At 33.1% G+C, this 21,652-nt stretch overlaps 1 protein-coding gene across 5 annotated transcripts in view; it reads right to left on the bottom strand.

Moving 5' to 3' along the window:
* The window catches only part of Ptprc (protein tyrosine phosphatase receptor type C), a 113,404-nt gene that overhangs the window by 1,796 nt on the left and 89,956 nt on the right, over positions 1-21,652 (bottom strand). For all 5 annotated transcript variants that reach the window (XM_048809593.1, XM_048809595.1, XM_048809594.1 and 2 more), the window contains 15 exons: positions 20,688-20,797; positions 20,057-20,147; positions 19,891-19,967; positions 15,949-15,985; positions 15,754-15,851; positions 14,943-15,068; positions 13,149-13,306; positions 12,674-12,809; positions 10,942-11,091; positions 7,274-7,364; positions 5,889-6,022; positions 4,679-4,813; positions 2,519-2,641; positions 2,121-2,299; positions 421-556 (listed from right to left, as the gene is read on the bottom strand). In XM_048809593.1, the coding sequence (XP_048665550.1) occupies positions 421-556; positions 2,121-2,299; positions 2,519-2,641; positions 4,679-4,813; positions 5,889-6,022; positions 7,274-7,364; positions 10,942-11,091; positions 12,674-12,809; positions 13,149-13,306; positions 14,943-15,068; positions 15,754-15,851; positions 15,949-15,985; positions 19,891-19,967; positions 20,057-20,147; positions 20,688-20,797 (1,781 nt within the window). The remainder of the gene's footprint in view (positions 1-420; positions 557-2,120; positions 2,300-2,518; positions 2,642-4,678; positions 4,814-5,888; positions 6,023-7,273; positions 7,365-10,941; positions 11,092-12,673; positions 12,810-13,148; positions 13,307-14,942; positions 15,069-15,753; positions 15,852-15,948; positions 15,986-19,890; positions 19,968-20,056; positions 20,148-20,687; positions 20,798-21,652) is intronic.

The following is a 21,652-nucleotide window of genomic DNA, read 5'->3' as shown; positions in this document are numbered from 1 at the left end:
CTAGACCCCAGAGGACTCGTCAGCTGGTGGCAGACATATGAGAGAGCCTGTTCATCTGAGCCCAAGGAGATCAGTAGAGCAATCCAGATAGGCTTATTGAACTACGATCAATGCTGTTTAAACCACTAAATTTTGGGGTGGTTTCTCACACAACACTAATGGATAAAGAATTAAAGGAGGAGAAATTAAGCAATCCATAATCATTTAAGGATTTTTTTAATGGTCTGTCACAACAAATTGCTCGCAAATGCTAATTACGTCTCTTATCTGTTTTGATAAAAATTCCATGTGAATTGTAACATAAAAATAGAAGAAAGAAAAGAAGAATAGGTAATAGTAGGTAAGGACAGGAGAGAAGAAAAGAAATTCAAAATAAAAAAGAACAAAGTGTTAAAAAAAACAACGGTGAGGTACACTTACAAATGTGGAAACCATTCCTGGCCTAGATTTTCGTAGAGATTTCACTACTTGGAAAACATCCACTACCTCTTCGGTTTCTGCACTTTCCAAGAGATTTAGCAAAGCACAAAATATTCCTGTTTGCTGAGATCCATCTCTATAAGAAGAAAAAATTAAAATAGAAAACTAGTGTATTTTATGGAAAAAGTGATATTCGTATGAAGTAGGGAGAGATAAAATATATTTTTTTACTAGATTGTATTATTCTAATTTCATAAGCGTCAGTTATTTCTGTTAAAAATTTTTTTAGAGGGGAGTGATTGATCATTTTCAATTTAGGATTTTAATATTCCTGTATTTTTAGAAACAATTGGATTGGGCTTTTAAAATATATTTTATTCTATTTAGTACTTCATTGGTTTTAAATGCATTTTATTTACATCTGAAGTTATTAGGACCAATATAGTAATGTCAGCTTGATAGATGAGGAACTCAAGAGTTAAAGACACTAAAGGCATAGTTAGAAATTGATAAAACCAGAAGTAGAAGACCATCTGCTTTTCTTTGACTCTTCTGCTCTCTACACTTTTTACAAACATTTCCACTTCCATACCAGAAGAGGAGTGAGAACTGATAAGAATTATTCATTAAAACAAAGGAAAACAAATGATCAATTTTCTATGAGAGGTGTAAAGCATTATATAATAGATTTAATTATAGCATGCATTATCATCAGGATGCTGTGTACCATACATAACTAAAGAACAGTTAGTAGATATTTAAGCATATCCTAAGCATATTTCTTAATACATAGAAGGTGAAACTTCCTTTCAGTTCCTTTCTTTCCATGTAAGTCTCACTTTTGAAAATTCTAATAAGTGATGAAAAGTACAACATCTCCAAGGGCTTGATTCTAGTATCTGCAATTCCAATAACACCGAGGCTTTTTCAAAAATTCTAAAAGTATTTCCGTATGTTTATATTTCTCACTTTGCTTTATGATTTTTTTCAGTTCTCATTTATTTTCATATTCACTTTCACGTAAACCTTCTATATTATGAATCTTTATCTTAATATCTTCTAGTTAAGGTGGCTATTTATCACAGGTAAAATTCTGCACAGAAAAACATTCACCACAGGTGAAATTGGAAAGCCAGCATAACAGAAACTAATAAAATCAAGTATAAGATTTGGTATTACTAAAATATTTGCCTCTGAGGTCAGTTAAGAAAATCAAATAATGGATTTAAAATCAAAATTGCTAAGCACTGAGGTATCATTTAATATTTAAATCTGTTTATGGAAGATGAAGCTTTCAGTCCTCTGGCTTCTGAAACATCAAGTAGAGGGAATCAATGCAGATGAGCATATATCCACTGCAATCCATCCATCTGTCTGTTCATTCACCCTTCTCTCCATTCATTTGCTCATTCAGCCATTATGACATTCTAGGTTCAGGTACTGAGGAATCCAAGATGACATGATATTTGGTATTTATTGATCTAAATTTATTGCCTGGATTTATTAAACTCAAATATAACCATTTCTATCATATTTATATAACCATTACTCTGAAGAAATATAACACAGAGAGTGACTGTCTCCAACAGAGATTTTCTCTGGAGTCATATGTTTTATATATCAGGACAAATAGAAAAAAGTGCCAACAAAGAAGTCAAGTATTTGGATTTTTAGAGCACATCCTATCAAATTCCACCCACCTGCAGTGAATTAGGATAGGCACACTCTTGGTGTACTTATTCCCTTCAGTGGAATTCTTCTTGGATAGTTTTTGTTTGAGAATCTGAATCATGGAAATTAAGTCTTTGGGATCTGCAGGAAGTTGTTCCATACTCCAGTTGGTGTACTGGTACTGGTACACGGTTCTAGGCTCTTTCCTCTAATATCAGAAGGGAAGGGGACATTAGCTGAAGTGATGCTCCATCCATATAGTTTACAGTCACATTTTCTTTACAATTGCTTTCATGTAAATAATTTAATATTTTTATTCTGAACCATTACACAGATGGTAGCTTTTCTCAAATAAAATAATTTATATTAGCATTCCTACCAGAGTTAATTATATCAAAGGTATATACCATCTAAATTGTTTATTTACCTTGGAATGTCTCAATTCAAATACACGGAGAGTATAAGTTGAATGTTTGGTTGTGTCCTTCAGATCAACTTCTAAATCTCCAAATGTTTTCTTTTCTTCTCCCCAGTACTGAGCACAGATTTCCTAGATAAGTAAGAGTATGATTCAATGACATCTACACAAATGTTGAATTTACTACTTGAAGTATTCAGAGAATCAATCTTTCTCTCTTTTTTCTCTCTTTCTCTCATCTTTCCTTCATTATTTTCTAATAAATGGAAATCACTGCATTCTAAAATTGAAACCTGCCCAAAAAAATCTAAAATCCATTTGAAGATATGGTGAAGATCCATTCAACAAATATTGTGCAAGTAAAGGAAATCCGGGAATAATCAATGTAGCCAGGAAGAGCTCTATCTTTGCTGATGTTGGTCTTCGAGATTTGTTCCTGCCTTCCATATTCTGATTAGCACTTCTTCAAAATCTGGAGATTGACACCTCCAATAATTCATGCCCTGCTGTCTATCCACCAGTCCCCGAGGAAGGAGCCTGCATCATTTAGGGATTTGTCTCTGCATCCTGATGACCAGCACCATGAGTTACTAAATTGGCAGAATATCAAAATAAAGGGTCATACTGGAGTGCAGGTGAATCACAAAATATTTCCTCCTTTGCAGATTGCTTTCCAGTGCTACAAATCTGCCATTGCTGACAATGATGGCCATTCGTGCTTGTATTCTCATTCTATTTCTTGACTTGCACAATTTAGACAAGTGAAAAAAATTACTGGAATTCCACGCTGGAAATCTGAACATACATTTATTTCATAAACCAGAAGAAATAAATTAAAAAAAGAACTTTCTGTATATGAGTAGAGCATAAGGGGAAAGGAAAGAAAGTCATGATTCTTAGTGTATGTCTACGAGGGCTTTTATTAAATAAGCATTAACATATGTTAGGTAATTTGTTAGGTGTTAAATATCTTAGGTTCACCTTCAATTAGAATTTTATGGCAATAAATACTGCATGGGAATGAAGAGGGAAGGATATAGATAAATTTTTCAGGAGTTTTGATTTTCTAGAAAAATAGAGTCAAGAGGGAAGGGAAGGCACATTTATGTATAAGGAGTGTTAGTAAATACTAATACTATGACACAGGAATGATAATATAATTGGTTCATAAAGACTCAATCCATAAACCTACTTTTCTAAAGTAAAGAGTAAGTAAAACATAAAAAAACAGGAGGGAAATGAAAAGATATATAGAGTCTGATTTATGAAGTTCTTAAACATCAGATAAGGAGTTTAATTTTTATCTTTTTTCCCCAAGATATTAGAAAAATTTTATTCATCACCTCAAAGTGAATTATGTATTACAAATTTTGGCCAAAATAATATTATTAAAGGTGTTTTCAGTAGTACCACAAAGTATCTATACCTGAAGAAAAAAACAAATAGTAAACAGGTAAGCATACCCTGAAATCTATTCATGTTTAGAAAATTCGTACACATGTTTTATAGCTATGATTTGGAAGGAACACACAAAGAGCTACATGATTTTCAAATATCAAACACATAAAGTATTCTCCATGCTCAGAATAAATCATTAGAAAGATGTAACATCTTTTTAATTTTTTAGAAGGTGTGTGAGACAGTACCTAATTTTATACAACAAAATACAACACTTCTAGTTCTCTTTATAGCCCCTTTTCAACACTTTTGTGGGAGATGTTCATGAGTATGGTGGGCTAACGGCTTCTTACCTACACTCTCTTGGGTTCAGGAGTTATGGGAGTGAAAGGAGCTCAGTGGAAGAGTGCTTGCCTAGCATGTGTGAGGCACTGGGTTCAATTCTCAGCACCACATAGAAATGAATAATTTTTATCTTTAAAAAAATATAAAACGTAGCATTGTTTGTTGTGATGCTAAAATTGCAGTGTTCTGGACTTCTGTGAGTAGCAAGACTGGACAGGCAATCACAAAATTGTCAGAATCCAAACCCAAAATGATGGGAGCCAACATGGGGGTGGAAGTTGTCTTAAAAATAAACAAATGGACCTGTGTGACAGAGGGACCAAGAAGACAGGAGCACAAAGATCAAGCAAGTAACCCAAGAATGGAGAGTGACATTTTATAATAGAACAACTTGAAACAAATATATATATTCCCAAAAGGACAAACCTGGTTTCCATGATTCAGTTCCGTCAACATGACAATAACCTTGACTTTCCTTTGGAATATCATCTGCCAGAAGTCACCAATGGTCTCTTTCAATGGTCCTTGAGTAGCAATCATCATTTCTGGTTTCCAGTAACCCTTCAAAAAAAAAAAAAACAAAGGTGGGGACTTTGTTACTACTGCTCTCTGAAGAGAGAAAAATAGTCAGCTTGATATCAATGCTGGTACATTAAAATATTAATCCTTAGGTTCAAAAAGAAATTTAATAACCTTATTATATATAATTATATACAGTAGATATAATTATATATAAAATATGTACTCAAATAATAAATTAGCAAATAATGTTATATCAAGATTAAGACATATTATCTTGAAAAACAAAGATTTTCCTTTCAAAAATACCCCCCAAACCTTTTATTCACTATATTTGTTATTACTAAGGTAAAAAGAATTCCATAGCACTTAAACTATCTTTATCATGACACTACTTTAGTTGGAGTCTATACATTTTTATGATGTAGCATAATTTAAATAATGTTCATTGAATATTGAATGTGTGTTTTAGGAAATCTGTGGAAAGAAATCTAACTTAGCATATATGTAATAAGTATTTACTGAATGACTGAAATTTCTTTGTTTGAATTCTCAGTTTATTTTTTAATAAAATGTATGTAACACAGACTCACCTGACAATCCAGTTAATCTAAGTTTTGAACTATGCAAATATAAAAATTTGAAATAATGTTATTTGTAAGAAGAAATATTTTCAAATAATATTATTTGCTCAAATTTTATTTTATTTATTTCTTTAATATTTTTCGTTATCAATGACCTTTATTTTATTTATGTATGTGTGGTGCTGAGAATCAAACCCAGTTCTTCACACATGGTCGGCAAGCGCTCTACCACTGAGTCACAACCCTAGCTCTTCAAACTTTATTTTTAAAATTAATACGGCAATAGTCTTATTTTGCATGGAATATAAGCAATAGAATTGCCTTATTCTGAATCTATTCATTAGTTTTTAACATTTTTAAATTGTTTGCTAAGTTAAAATACAGCATTAAAAGTTGAAACTTTTATCAATAGATACATAGTTATGACCAAGCTCATCACTCGTTTATGAAGCTGTGTAATAAATGGCTTCTAATCATGTGGACATAATTTTTAAAAGTGTCAGATACTGGGTTTGGGAAATATAAGCACTTACCATAATGAAAGATGCATTGATATATCTGCTCGTTTCTTCTGAGTCACTTTCTTCATCAGAGGATTCCTCTGAATCATGCTCACTCTCTTTGCTCATTTCCAGTTCATGTTTCAGTGGCACTCTGTTAAAATCATCTATGTAAAATAAATTAGCAGTAAGTCTTCCTTTAGAAACAATCAGGGCTGGGGATGTAGCTCACTGATTGAGCACAGGCTTAGTGTTTGCTAATTCCTGGATTCAATCCCCATCCCCACCAAAAGAGAAACAAATAAAAAAATAATTCTATGTTTGGTTAACATGTCTAAGTTAAAAAAAATTCAGAATTAAGTATGTTAATATAAATGCAATGATACCCTACATAAAATTCAGTACTAATGGATTAACAAATTATTTTTTAAAAGCCTTAAAAAAACAGGAAGACCTAAAAAGGTTATAGGAAGAAACATAACAAATAGATATCATAATGCTCTAAATGATCATTCAATCTTTGATACATGTTCTTCAGTTTTCCATGAATGCCATAATTCTGCTTGCTATAAATTAAAAAAAAATACAAAGCCTAGAGTTTTTTCTCAATAATATTCTATTAACATTAAATTAACAGTCTTATTTAAATGGGTATTTCATATTAATTATTATTTAGTATAAATTTTTCCTTGCCTCCCAATAATTTAAATTTGTAATAATCTGGTCAAATTATCTGTTTACATTACTATCAACTCTGTATTTTAACTATATTCATAAAGACTTCTGCAGAAATTAGGTCAACCATGCACTGATTTGATTTATCTGGTTGTCTAGTTTATTACCTTGGCTTATATTTTGTTTATGCTAATTTTCGTGTATGCTGTTGAATAAAATTACAGTAGTACCAGATGTGATCCTATGGATGTGCTTAAATGGTAGAATTCCAGTCCTGAAAACTGCCTATTTTTATTTATCAAATTTGATGATTGGCACTTTATAGAGTATTTTCTATCTAATTTCAACCTCCCAGATATAAGAGATAAAGAGAAAAAAGCAGAAAGAGAACAAATGGATACAATGATTGCTATTTGACAAATACCCTGAAATAATATTAAAACAAGTACAGAGTACTTGACCTTTTTCTCCTTGCTTCAGAGGTTTCATCTTACAACCTCTTTCTGAAATAACTGGCAGAAAGATAACGCTGAATGCAGTCTATTCTCCAAAGACCATTCAAAACATGTAGGGTTCAAATAATTTGCTGTAACTAAAATTCAGATAGCCTATTAACTTCTTCATTGTAAACCAAATGTTGAAAATTTGCTCAGAGATAACTTGAATGTGTGTCTCACATTCAACAAATCCAAAAAGAGTTTCACTTTATCTAATACAAAAAGTAATAATAGTAAACTACATACACGGAATGACATTCGAATTCCGGTTTTTCTTTTTATTTTCCTCTTGGTTTCCAATGTGCTGTGTCCTCCAGCTCCTGTATGAAGGAAGTCTCTGAAAAAAAATAGAATAGAAAATTCCTTTAAAACCTAATTATTAGATTAATTTATTATTGGGATATAGAATGCTTCTTATAGAAAGGCACCTGATCAATTTTTGTGAAATTTGCATACACTCCCTAGAGGCCAAAGCTTTTAAGTTTCCCTGTGAATTTTCCATTTTTATTGTTTATGCATTTAGAACATTTGACATGGTGAGTTGGAACTAAAAATATACACTTCTCTAATAGAGTAACCTTCTCACTTAAGAACTGCTTGACAACAAAGTAGTGTACTTCATTATGATATAAGTTGAAAACACTATACCAATGTTCATTATTACCCATATTGCAAAATCAATGGCAAATATTTTAAATTATGAGAACTAAGCTTAGCAGACACAGCTTTCACAGAAGACTTGATGTTTCAAACACTGAGACCTCAATTTTTCACACCTGCCAAGGTGCTGTCCCTCTCACGCACAGTAGCTAATCAAGTTAGCAAAATCTATAATTTCTACTGGTAAAATTTCTACTGTTACTTTTCTCTCTTCCAACTTAGTCCAGTCCATCTTTTTTTTTTTTCACTTGGAAATTATCAACAATTTCATGATTGTCCTCTTCATGTCCAATCTTGCTTGCTCTAAACCTTCTAAAACACAAAACAGAAGATGTCCCTCTTAGGCTCCATAGCAACTTCCTTCCAATATCAGGAAGCAGTAAACCTCCTCAGTAGAGCATAAAAAAGCCTTTAGGGATATGCCCTTGACTATCTCTCCAGCCTTGTCCCCCACTAGGTCCCTCCCTACTTCAACCAAACCAAATTCCTCCATTCCTGGCAGCTCTCAGATTCTAAGACAGCCATGTTATTCTTTCACTATTGGCAGGACACAGTGGTTTGAATGTATCCCAAGGGTTCACGTGTAAAGGCCTGGTTTCCAGAGTGGTGTTATTGAGAATGCTTATGGACATTTAGGAGGTTGGGTCTAGTGAGAGGTCCTTCAGTCATTGGAGGCTTGCCCTCAAAAGGAAACCAAAGGATTGTGAGACCATATTTCTCAAAATCACTACTTCTTGGCTTGTGATGTGTGCATTTTGCTCCAACCAACGTATGATCCTGCATGATGTGCCACTCTTGTATGAGCCTCAATGCCATAAGAACACCGAGTTTGGGATTTGAACCTCCAAAACTGTAAGCTAAACAAAGCTTTTCTTCCTAAGTGTCCTGTTTGAGGTATTTCACTATAATGATATGAGGCTAAGACACAAACATACATTTTGTTTTCTTTTTCCTCTTTGTCACTCCTTTTCTCTTCCCACTAGTCCCTAAGTAAATATTGATTGAGTATATAATATTTCAGAATAATAATATTTAATATTTGAATAACCTAAACTGAGAAAGTTCCTCATGTACCATTCATTAAGATTTTTATACAGACAATGCATATAAATGTATGTGAATATATGTAGTATTATGTATAAATAATACTATATAAAATAATACTTATTTTATATCTAATTATATATAAAATCATATAAATTATATAATATATACATAATTTATTATATTTAAAATTGTATATAATTGTATATTATTTATTATATATTAAATGTATATGATTACATATAAAATTATATACATTATATAAAATATGTTATATATACTATATATAATATTATTTACATATAATATTATTTGCATATATTATTATATAGTATAGATGAAGCCCTTTTTAAACTAACTATGGCATCCAGTTTTGAACCCCACTTAGTACTGTGTAATTGAATGAAAGAGAACATCATCACTAAATCCCACTATATACCAACGACATGAATACCACCATGAGGTGCATGTAAAACCAGCTGCCTTGGAAAGCACCACAAGACCATTTGCTCTGTAAAAGGTCACCCAATAGCCACTTCCTTCTAGTAGCCAATGCTCAGGATTATAAGTGGAACTAATGGCTCACCTTCCTATAAGACCCAAAGGATTTTTCCATCTTCAATCCTGGTTTATTTCAGTTGCCACCAATAGTCTAAGCCTCTCTGTGCATCCATCCACATTCCCCACATTTTTATTCCTTGATGGTTACCTGTATTCTCAAATAAAACCCAGTCTCTTATATCAACCAATGCTCTCCTCTGAGTTTTTCATGTCCATGGTCTGTCATCAGCAAATCCCCATCCATCTGAATCCTCTTCCCCTCCCATTCCATTTCAGTCCTGTGATCTCTTTGATACTGCTGCTACTTGCAAACCACTTCTCCATATTTTGCTTCAAAGAAACCCAATGACTTTTGATTTTCCTTCCGTTATACTACACCACCTTTAATCTACTGCCCTTCATGTGAGGGTATGGGGCTCTGATTTCTGGATCACTCCTCCTCATAGTTTTAGACTTGGCTAATGGTGCACTCTTTCTCTCGGGTCCGTCCTCGTCCTTAATTACTTCGACATTCACAAGGACAATCTAGCTAACACTCTCATTGATTTCATCTGTTTTTTCACCTCCCATGACTTTCCCCTTCATTCCTCAACCATTCTCTTTTACCATTATACCTTTGTAGGTTTTATTCCAAACATTACAGCATCTCTAAAATCATGATTTCAAGCATCCATGTTCTTGAAAATTATCCCTCTTCTTCTATAACATTAATTCTACTCCTTTCAGCCTAGCAACCTGAAATTCCTAATACCATGTGCATATGTGGGTTAGTGGGGTTAGTGCATTGATTATGGTAAAATTTTCAGCTAAAAGAACAACAAAACAACAATGAAATACTTCTCTCTTTAAGAATACTCCATGCCTGTCAATTCTTCCACAAAAATGTGGATCTTCTGCAGGACCAAGTTGCTTGGTGGTTATTATAAGCTCCACCTCCTCCCCCCACCTTAGCCCCACTTTGATCCTCAACATTAAATGATTCTGCATCTGATTAAAAGCACATTCCTGGCCTTGTGAAACTCTTTGAATTGACTAGGTTGGTATTTTATAGAAAAACTCTGTAAACTGAAAATCATTGGTGGAAGAGAAAAGTTAAAAAACATTTTTTTGACAACTAAGCAATTCGAAGATAGCTGTGTCAACTCTCTGAAATCACAGGGAACCATATTCTCGGTTAGCTGTCAGAATAATTGCCTAATAAATAGGTTAGGACACACATACTTATCCTTTCCTTTCTGTCTACCAGCTCCAGCCAGTTCAACTTCCTAAGCAGTCACAAACCCCTCTAATTATTTCCTCTCACAAACCAAAACCAGATGCAGTTTTTAAAGGTGAGATGCTGTATCGACTAGGGCAGGCCAATTTTGTTGCTATATACTATTATTTTGACACTTTATGTTATACCAGTTTAAGGAGTGAGTGTGGGAAGCATTAGAGATTGAATCAGACTTCTGGGTTTAAACTAGTCTTCTACATAATAGTTGTGTAGACAGAGGCATTTCTTTTAAATTCTCTGTGTCAGTTTCCTCATCTGTGCTCCATTGCTTATGGTGAGGATCAGATGCAGTTGAAGTGCATAGCAAACAATTGGAAAATATAAAGCCATAAAATTTGCCTGTAATTATTACTGTTATCTCTACTTAAATTACCTGGAATTCAGCTTCCAGTGGAGATGGCTCACTGGGAGGATCTCTTTTCTTCATGTTATGCAGACACAGATGTAATTCAGACAAATTTACTTCTGTTTCTCCAAACTGATTATATTCCACTAAGGCCTGATGGATCAAGATGTACTGTGCCTACAGTATCAAAGAAAAATGAAAATAATTAGGTAAAGCAGTGTCCTATGTGTCATATGTAAATAAAATATGCATTCATACAATTTGGTTCATATTGGGACAATGTGTGATAAAATAATTGATATGGGTAACATGCAAATGTTCTGAAGTTAGCTCTCCCCACTCTGCAAATTTCATTTCAGACTATTTTTTCAGAAAAAATACATTGTTTGCCAAATAGAGTATTCATTGTATAATTTCATATCTCTTATTTTATTCCTCAACATTAAAAATAGTCTGTTAGTTTCTTCAGTAACTATTACTGAGTTAATAAGTGAAATTAATAACACTTGAAATTGTAATAAATACACAGGATATCAGAAAAGGCAAGTTGATATACTGTATAATGCATCATTAAAATTTTCTAGAACTTCTTAAAATTGAGAAAATTATTTAAGAAGATCAAATATGCCAAACCCAAATTTGACAACTCCTAACTTTTTATCTAAATTCAGTATTTTGAAGGAAATTACATATTTCTGATTTAAAGAGAAATAACATTTTTCTTTAACTACCACCACCACTTCCCTGAGTTTTCTTATGTCTTTCTTCTTTGTTTCATTTATTCCATAAAACTTAATTTCTCATTTTCTGGTTAACAATCTATTTTTATACTTCTTCTTGATATCTATCTATCTATGAACACATAGACCTTGTATATATTTTTATGATTTTAAGATCACAAAAATCATATTCTGTGCTTCATTTGGTGACTTTATTCACTCCCTATTTCCATCTAAGCATCCATTCACATAGATAGACACAGATCTAGATTTCTTCTAACTGCAGCCTGGCATTTGCTATACAAAGTCCACTACTGCTTTCCCTCTCCCCTGCTAATATCTAGTTCAAGTGTTTCTATTGTTGTGCTTTTCTACCAATGTTGAATGCAAGGAACAGTCCTGCACCTGTTTTTAGTTATGCACATTTGCAATTGCTGCACTTTGGTATACACAATACAGATGCAATTGCCAGGTCAACTACAGACATTTTTCAGTAACAACTTATGATCCAAATCACCGAATGCATAGCATATGCCACAAACTTGTCTAAGTGCTTCACTTGTATTTCCTTTTTCTTTATAAATCTGTGCCGTAAGTACTACCTTGATCTTCATTTTATGGATGACTTAAGTGACGCACAGAAACATTAAACACTTGTCCAGAGGTGTATGGGATTAAAAATTAGAGGTAGGAATTGAACTTTGGAAGTCTAGTTTAATAAACCAGGCTCTTAATCACTAATACTGTCTCCTTGTTTTTAATTCTATGACTTGTCACCAATCTGTTTTCAATGCTTTTATTTCTTCCCTGGTCTGATATTTGTACGTAGTATTTCATTATTTTAAAAAATACACATATTCTATGGTCATCTTTCTTCCACAGAACTCTTAAGCATAACAAAATGGTTGCCACTTGATTTAATTTTCAAAAAATTTTAATTTATTTGAAGGTATGACAAATTTAGATTTCTTTTTATACTATTCTGTTTCCCTAAAATAATTTAAGTTCAAAAACAAAAGTGAGCATATGTTAGAACGTACCTCCACTTGAACCATGAGACACCTCTGTCGCCTGAGCTTGACGACATAACCATAAACATCCACCTTGCCCTCTGCTTCCAGCCCTTCTAGCATGGCATCAATTCCAATGTAGGTGCCTGTGCGCCCAACACCAGCACTGACAAAAACATTTAAAAAAGTGGAGACAGGATCATGATGAGGAAATGAGTGGAGAACCATCAAGCATGAAGCAGAGATAAGAACCTAAGCTTCTGTTGAAAAAGGTCTATTCAGGGCCCTTGCTACTGTGTTCAGAAATCACAATATCATACTTCATACCCCTGAATTTATACAATTATAACTTGGCAATATAAAAATTTTTTTTTCAAAAAAGAATATAAGTTACATGCAGCAAAGATTCTTTCCCCAAACAGGAATTACCTAAGGAGAGGACATCTTTAACTCAGGACTTCAACAGACCCACAGACCCCTGGCTGCTACAGGAGTCTCTGTTTACCTGCAGTGCACCACAATGGGGCCACTGAAGAAGTTGCTGAAAGCATTCACTCTCCTTCTCAGTTTGAGGAGCAGGTGGGGATCTTCAGGCACCCCGTGGTCTGGCCAACTGGTAAACTGAATGTGTGTCACCTCTCGTCCAGTGTTTTTCTCCTTTTTCTAGTCAAAAGGTAAAATTTTTCTCTTAAGGTGATTTTGTTTTCACAGTAAACCATATAACATAAATAAGTGGGAGGAAGGACCCATAGGAAAAATTCCTCATGCAAATGTAAACTGCTCCAGAGACTTTTCCTCAGGTGAACAGTAAGCTTTTTCAGCCATGAATGCTTTTCCCTTTCCAATTAATAACTAGTAGTTGAAAGCTCATGCAGGATGTTCATGCACTACCCAGTAAGCAGAAACTTACCAGTGAAGTGAGGTAAGGTAAACAGAGCTGAAACTCCTAGGCACTTTCATGCTACAAAGCCAAAAAAGCAAAAATAAACACACACCAAAAAATCAAGGGGTGGGGGTGGCTAGGAGTCAAGGTGGGGATTTGTGTGAAAAAAAATCTACTAAATGTCACTCTCACAGGTGTTTAAAATTCTTCTGCTTGGTAGAGCAGCAAACAGGACTATTTCTCACATGTAGAAAATCTGACTGTATTCCTTAAGCCCTCCAAAAGTAGAATCATCAACTTAAAGAAAAAGAAAAATTATGCTGTTTGTAATTTTTTCAATAGGACATAACTGAGCTGATTAAGAATAGTAATTCCAGAGTAATCACGATAACCAGATGGGCCTTGATGTCTACATAAATGCCATCAATGTGTATGTAAATGCCTATGTTTATGGATTGAGGGCCTATGTGGCTCTGTCAATCATGTATTTAGCCATGAATCATTGGCAGAATTGTTTCACAGCCTTCAAATGCAAAGCAGTCAGTAATGCAAAAGGAGCCAAGAGGGCCTTGAGAGAAATACATAATAAGTTTTCTTTTTCCTGTAGAAGAAAAATGTATTTGGACTATATAGAAATAAAAAAAATAGATTACTGAAAGACCTCCAACAAATGGAATTCAGAGAAAATTTCAACCTCTCATGAAAGATCTACATTTTTAAAATAGCACTATTAAAGTATATTCCATCCATCATAAACACCATTCATTTGAAGGGTTTTTATTATATTTCCAGATTGGTACATCACCCGTATCTAATTATAGGACATTTTTGTCAGCACAAAATGAAAGCCTACACCCATTAGCTGCTGCTCCCCATTCCAACCCTCTCAGCTGGAGGCAACTGCTAATCTACTTTCTAATTTTATCTGCACACCTATCTGGAATTTATATGTAAATACAATTATATAATATGTATGTTGACCTCCATTTTATCTATTACCAAACTAAACCTCTCTCTCTACTATATATTTAGAATTTATACTCCATGTACTGCTCTCTAATTATGCAGTTTGTCTAAGTATTCTTTCCATAATGGTAACAATCCATTCAGGATTATTTATTAATTTAATAATATAATCATTTATTTAACATACTTAATGGAACCTTCTTTTTCTAAAGTACTTCAGGAGTCCATCATATTAGATACTTTTGATTTGACATGGGCAAACCTGTCTTTGACCCATGGCTAAAATTTGACCTATCAACTTGTATTCTTGTTCTAACCTAACCCTTCCTCCTAGATGTCAGTAAAAGACAACTTTCCCAGATATATTTCAATTTCTCACATTTAATAGCTCATAATTAAATTTTATAAAAGCAATATCAAACCAAAAATCATTTACTAAAACATACTCACATTTGTAATGCTCAGTTTCTGAATGATATAATCTGGACATTTTTTGTGCTCATATATTTTTACAATAACATCTCCAAAAGCCCGTGTGCCTTCTTCCATTGACGGCCAGTATTCTGCACACTTGTTCTATATTTAAAAAATCATTAGTGATTCCAGTTTTTCACTTAAACAAAATTTTACTATACACTCTTAATAAAACAAAAACCCCAAAATTATTTATCCAAAATTCTCACAATATTTACAAATTCTTTGTTAAGCACATATACACCTAAAATTGTGGTGTCTGAAATGCACTGTTTCCCATCCAGGTGTTCAGAAGGACTTTAGACTACATAGCAGAAGGTCGATATTCTGAGTCTTAGCTGCCCTTAAAAAGAGGGCATGCTCAGTGGTCAGCAAAAAGATGTGATTCATTGTGGTCAGTTATTGGCTGGGAAACCAAAAGGCTTTTATTCCTCTGAAGTCATATTATATGATTTAACACCTATCTACTCAAAGTCAGTTTGAGTATTCACTAGTACTTGGGAAGTTAACACTTTTCAAGGTTCTGAACAACGCTAAGGAAAAAAAAAGAAAAAGAAAAAACAGGAACCAAATAAAAGTCTAGTAATTAAATCAAAACATCTAAATGTCATAAATTTAGGAATACATTTACATATGTACAAATTTTATTTTTCTGCATGTATGAGAATTCAAATCAAATGTTAGCACTACTAAAATAGAAAGAATTCTATTTTAGTCAGCAGCACAAAAATATGGCTTTTTAAAATGCAATTCCAACCACCATCCTGTGAAACTTGTAGGTTCTTACCCTGTTTCCTTCTTCACATCGAGTGACCATGACAATAACAGTGGCTTTTTGTTCCCAGATCATCCTCCAGAAATCATCCACAGTTTCATCCCTGGGGCCTAGGAGATTAAAAAAAAATACAAGTTAAGAGAGATACTTTTTAAAGCGTTATAAAATAAATTTCCAAAAATAATATAGGACTATCAAATAAATTACCTTGTGCAGCAATATATTTCCTGGGCTCTTTGAAACCCTGTTCAAAAAACACACAAAATATGTCATTTACTAAATACTCCATTATTCATTAACATGCAAAATTCCTTTTTTATTTCTTTTTTTATTTTGTTTTGTTAACAGGGATTGAATCCAATGACACTTAACCAACTGAACCATATTCCCAGACCTTTTTATTTTTTATTATGAGACAGAGTCTCATTAAGTTGCCTAGAATCTCACTAAATTGCTGAGGCTGGCTTCAAACCTGAGATCTTCCTGCCTCGGCTGGCTTCCCTACTTGCTGAGTTTACAGGCACGTGCCACCATGCAATATTCTGAATTAGAAAAAATTGCTTTAGATTTGCCATTTGTTGGTTAAAGATTTCCCAGGGTATTTTCAAATTATTAAGGAAATTTTATTAATATGTGATCAGTCATTTAACTGTGCCAAGTGGATTAGTTAGCATTTGCAAATACTACTCATGACTTTCATGTATTTTGCTGTATACAGCAAACACTTTTTAAAATTTGACTTCATTCTTACCTAGGATAATACAACAATTTGTGAGCATAATTCAGTTATTATAGTTTAAATCCTGTGAACCTTTACAGCCTTCTCACCAGCCATGTAGTTACTTTTCAGATTTGTACTCCAATTCTTTGTCTAAATCCCTCTGGAATTGCCCTCTACACTTCTACCTCTTAACTATTGTTGAAATATGCTGCTGATTCCCTGGAGTCTTTTTATGCAATTCCTGATAAGTGATGCAATCACTTTCATTTCATTACCTACAATGTCTGCTTTCTCTGCTCCTGTTCCTAAGACAAAAAGGGGAGCACAGAAGTAGATAAAACATGATACTTTCTTTCAAAATTATCTCAGACTCTTTAGTTTTATCTTTATCTCATTTACCTCAATGAGAAAAGCTTCATAGAAAGAGATGAAGTTTGCTACTGAATGAACTTTTGCACAAAAACTATAAGAATTCATGTCAATTTTAGTAGCTTCTCATAGTACAGTATTAGTCATGTTCATTTATTCAACAAATATTGAATGGCTACTATATGTCAAGTACCAATCTAAAAGCTGAAGAAGCATGCTTCTGGGAGCTCCTAGCTGTGTTGAGGAAATGTAAATACAATCTGATACCATAGTGGCCATATATATTTGAACAGAAAGTGCCAGGTGTTTTGGGGTTTTTGTTTTTTCCTAGAGATCATCTAAGCTCTTGTGAAGTCTTAGCAGGTCTGCTCTCAAGTATTTTACTTTGAATAACAAATTATTATTTGTAAAAAAAAACACCATATGTAAAATAAATTTGATTAGTGCTAACTGGGAAGGTCTGTGGAGCTCATCTTACAGAATCAGTTCAAATAGAGGTAAGAAACATATGACATAGAACTAATAGTTATTCTTTGGACTATGACTTAACATTTGCAAAAAGTGTTGGCTGCTATTAAAAATAAATCTTTTAAGGATTATATTAAAAAGACAGAATAAGAGATTTCATTGTGGATATCATGAGGACAGGTTAAGGGAAGAGTTATTTGTAGACTAAGATGGATTTCCAGGGACAATAGCAAACAAGGATATTAAAGCTGTTATATATCAAACAAAATGGAGGGAAACAAAGGTTAGGGTGCTCTCTCTAGGGACAGAATGCTTGGGGCTAAGGGGAGAATCCCAGATGATTCTACTAGCAAAGTAGAGAACATCTTTTGGAGTTGTGATATTTAACTGAATTAATACACATAAAGCACTTATATAATAACTGATAAATAGAAAATTTGTATAAATCATATTATTATAATCATAATAGTCATCATCATCACTGATGTGAATAATTTAGCCCTGGAAAATCACTAGATATATCAAAAAGTAACTTGATTAGTGACCAAGGCTCAGAGGTTGAAGATGAGTGATGTGTCTAGAAAACATTTCCAAGTTATTCTATAATTATACATGATTACAAAACAGTGGACGGGACTGTGTTTCTCCAAAACTTATGTCACCAGCTCTTCAGAATGTGCCCTTATTTGGAAATGGTATCTTTATGAATGTAAGAGTTAAAATGATGTCATACTGAACAAGGTTGTGTTCTAAGTTCAATGACAGGCATTCTTATAAGAGAAAGAAGAAGGACATCCATACAGTGACTAGAGACACAGGGAAGAAGGCCTTGGGATAGAGGCAGAGTTTGGAGTGATACAACCATAAGCCAAGGAATGCCAAGGATTGTCAGCAGCCCCCAGAAGCTAGGAAGAGGCAAGGAAGGCTCTTTCAGAGACTTCAGAGGGAGTATGATTCTATGGACACCTTATTTTCAGGTATCTGACCTCCACAACTGTGTGAGAATAAGTTTCTGTTGTTTTAAGCCATCTAATTTGCTGTACAAACTGCCTAATGCACTGCCAAAATATATAAGCATAATTTGAAATTTGAGTCTTTACTAAACATTTATATATTCAAGTGGTCCAACAGCAATAGCAATATAAACAACAACAACAACAACAACAACAAACAGCTGAATTATTTTTTTTCTTTTTAAGAATCTGGGGAATTACCTTATAAATCAGCAAACATAACAGTGTAAAATATATTTGGTAAATTATTGAGTTGTCAAACCTTTCTATAGCACGTTCTTTTGTCAAGGCTATATGGAGCTGAGCATGTTCATATGTTGCTGCTGGATTATAAACTGTAAAACCCCTCTAGAGAGCCATTTAGAATTTTCTTTTTAATTGCAATTCTCTATGGTGTTTTTTTTGTCCCTGCAATTCTAACAGAAATTTATCCTACAGATACACTGAAACTCTTTTGGAAAAATAAGAGTTCATATGATTCATTATACCATTGTTATTAGTAGTAGAAGTTAAGAAGCCACATTTAATGCCTGATAATTAGGAACTGATAAAATAAACCTCAATGCAGTTATACTGCAAATCACTATAAAAATAGCTAGATGTAAAAATGCTCCACAAAGTCAAAACTATTTTTGGTCTGGCTCCCTCATAGGAAAAGTTGCTGACCCTGTTATTTACAATGATATCATATAAATCCCAGATAGAGAGTTATATAGGTAGCAAGATACAGAACAGTGTGACTATTGTGTTTACATTTTCACATAAATGGATGGTAATATATGTTGGTGCTTTAATTATATATATATAAAAACTCTGGATGGATAAATAAAAAGCCAATATAGAAGTTATTTCTTCTGGTGGATGGAGATATTCCGCAAATGGTAGATTGGGTAAGAAGAGTTTTTTCAGTTTATAATGTTTTTATAGTGTTTAAAATTATTTAACTCATGTAAAGCATTACTTATTTACAATGATATGATTAATGGAAATATTAAAATATTTTTCAGAAATTTACCATGTATAGATATTTTCATTTTTGGATAAATTCAGTGGACAGAGTATGGATGTCAATTAAGAATGTTGCAGGTACAATGTAGTGTACATAACAGAAGCAATGTGGAGTCAGGCTAACTGAAGCTGAATCTCAAGTCTTTGTGATTGTGTGAACAAGCACAAGGTAACTAATGTCAGCTTCTTGGTCCTCATTTACACACCTAGCATAGTGCAGATGGCTGGGCAAATGTGGGGTTCTTATGATGAATATATGCTAGGTCATTTATTTTACTATCCAGCACATAATAGGCATCATAGTATATTAATTTGTAGTATAATTTTGTTTCACAAAGAGGAAAATCTTATGTTACATCTGACACCAACAGGAATATAATAAAAAACTACTCTTATAAATATTAGTGAGACTGTTCACATCTGTGACCTGGCTTACTTCAAAATATTTCTAATAAATTTTATAAAACTTTACAAAGATAAAGAATAAACTGAACAGAATGCATAAACATACGAAAAATTTGAACTGTCAATGATGACAACAATATAAAACAATTTCATATTCTTACTCACATCAATATAACTGGCATTAATATAGTTTGACCCTGCATCTCCATTTATTTCAGAGAGTTCAACACGGTTATAATCATCTGTTTAAAGGAAAGAAAAGAAACAAGTGAAATAATGAGCAATTGAACAGCTTAAATATATAAAAATTCATTTCTCAATGAGGACTCACAAGGCAGGATGTCAACATAACGGTTTTTATTTTGGTTGAAAGGCTTTCGAGCATCCTTGATAGAAAACTTGCTGAATACCCGTGGAATGCTCTGAAAGACACAAATGTTCTTTGGGTTAGAGAAGATTTGGGAAAAGAAATTTCCCTTCACCAGTTATTGTATTGAGTTAATGTGACATCCTGTCAATTATTTTCTTTATACTGATAAGTATGTCAGATATGATTATTAAGACTAACATTATTAGGAGTTATGCAAAACATTAAAAATGAATGATGAATTATTTTCAGAACAAACTTCATGAGTAAGACAAAATTCAGAATTAGTTGATGCACCACTCTGAAATTCACTTAAAAACAGATGCTTGAATAAATAGCTACAGTACAAGTATAAATCAGCCAAATATGTTTTGTGACATGACTTCATATTTGATAATAATACAATAAAGGATTATACCAAAATATTTACTCACTTCATATTATAATCTTGTTAACATTTCATCTGGTCTATAAATATCTACTAATAATATCTGCCTTGATCATATTGGAGTAGTATGCGGGATACATTATTAAAACAAATGTTTAGATAAATACATTCGAAATTTTATTATCCTATGTCAAGGGTAACCCATACCTGAAATTCAGCGAGAAAAAGTCGTCCTTCATCAGCAATTTTTCTCTTATAAGTTTCCAACAAATTGTCTGCATGAATTGGTTCAACATTCATCAGCTGTTTTTCATCATCTATAAACATATTAAAGATTCAAGTCTAATGTTATGTCTGTCTTTTAAATGTGCATACACATTCACAAATTTGCATCTAAGACTTTACTCTTAGTGTCTTTCCTTCTCACAAACAGGCTGCCCGGAAAACCTCACTCACATATAAACATTCACCAATAAATCAATATCTTTCAAATCTTGTGTTTCAGTCTTCCTTTGGGCTTCATATTGTTCTCTCTACTAGAACAGCTTTTCTAGTATTCTACTAGAATACTTTCTATTCCTACAGAAAAGATCTCAAACTAAATATCACCATTGTTAGGACACCCATATATCCATGTAATTACATATATTTTATAGTAATTAAGATGATTACATTATAACTATTTTTTCTTTTTATTTTCATTTTAACTTATTCTAAAATATTGTAATTATGCAAATTAAACAAGAAAATTTGATTAATACCCTTCTACCCACTACTCAGTTTAGTTTTATTGTCTATTTACACTAGACTGTGAAACAAGTTATATTCATTTATTGTGCCTCTAGAACATGAAACATGGTCATACTATGTTTTAACATAATATAAAAACTATGTTTCTACTACTTTTCCATGTCCTGTTAGGTATCCTTATTTTAGTACTCATGTTAATTTTCTCCATTTAAAGATGAAGAAAAGTTGTCCATGAGAGTGTCACATTATTTTTATGGTCCATAGAAACCTTCTATCCATCACAGTATCAAAATGACCACATGCTGTTGCTTCTTTGGGTTGCTGGGATCACGAGTATATTCACTCATTCTGAACTGAAGACCACTCTCAGGGGATTATGAAGTTCAGGTGTATAAGTTCTAGTACACTCTATGGTGCAATCA

Source organism: Marmota marmota, unplaced genomic scaffold (genome assembly GCF_001458135.2).
Source record: "Marmota marmota marmota unplaced genomic scaffold, marMar, whole genome shotgun sequence".
Lineage (NCBI taxonomy): Eukaryota > Metazoa > Chordata > Mammalia > Rodentia > Sciuridae > Marmota > Marmota marmota.
Note: the sequence above shows the minus strand (reverse complement) of the source record. Positions and strands in the feature narration are given on the sequence as shown.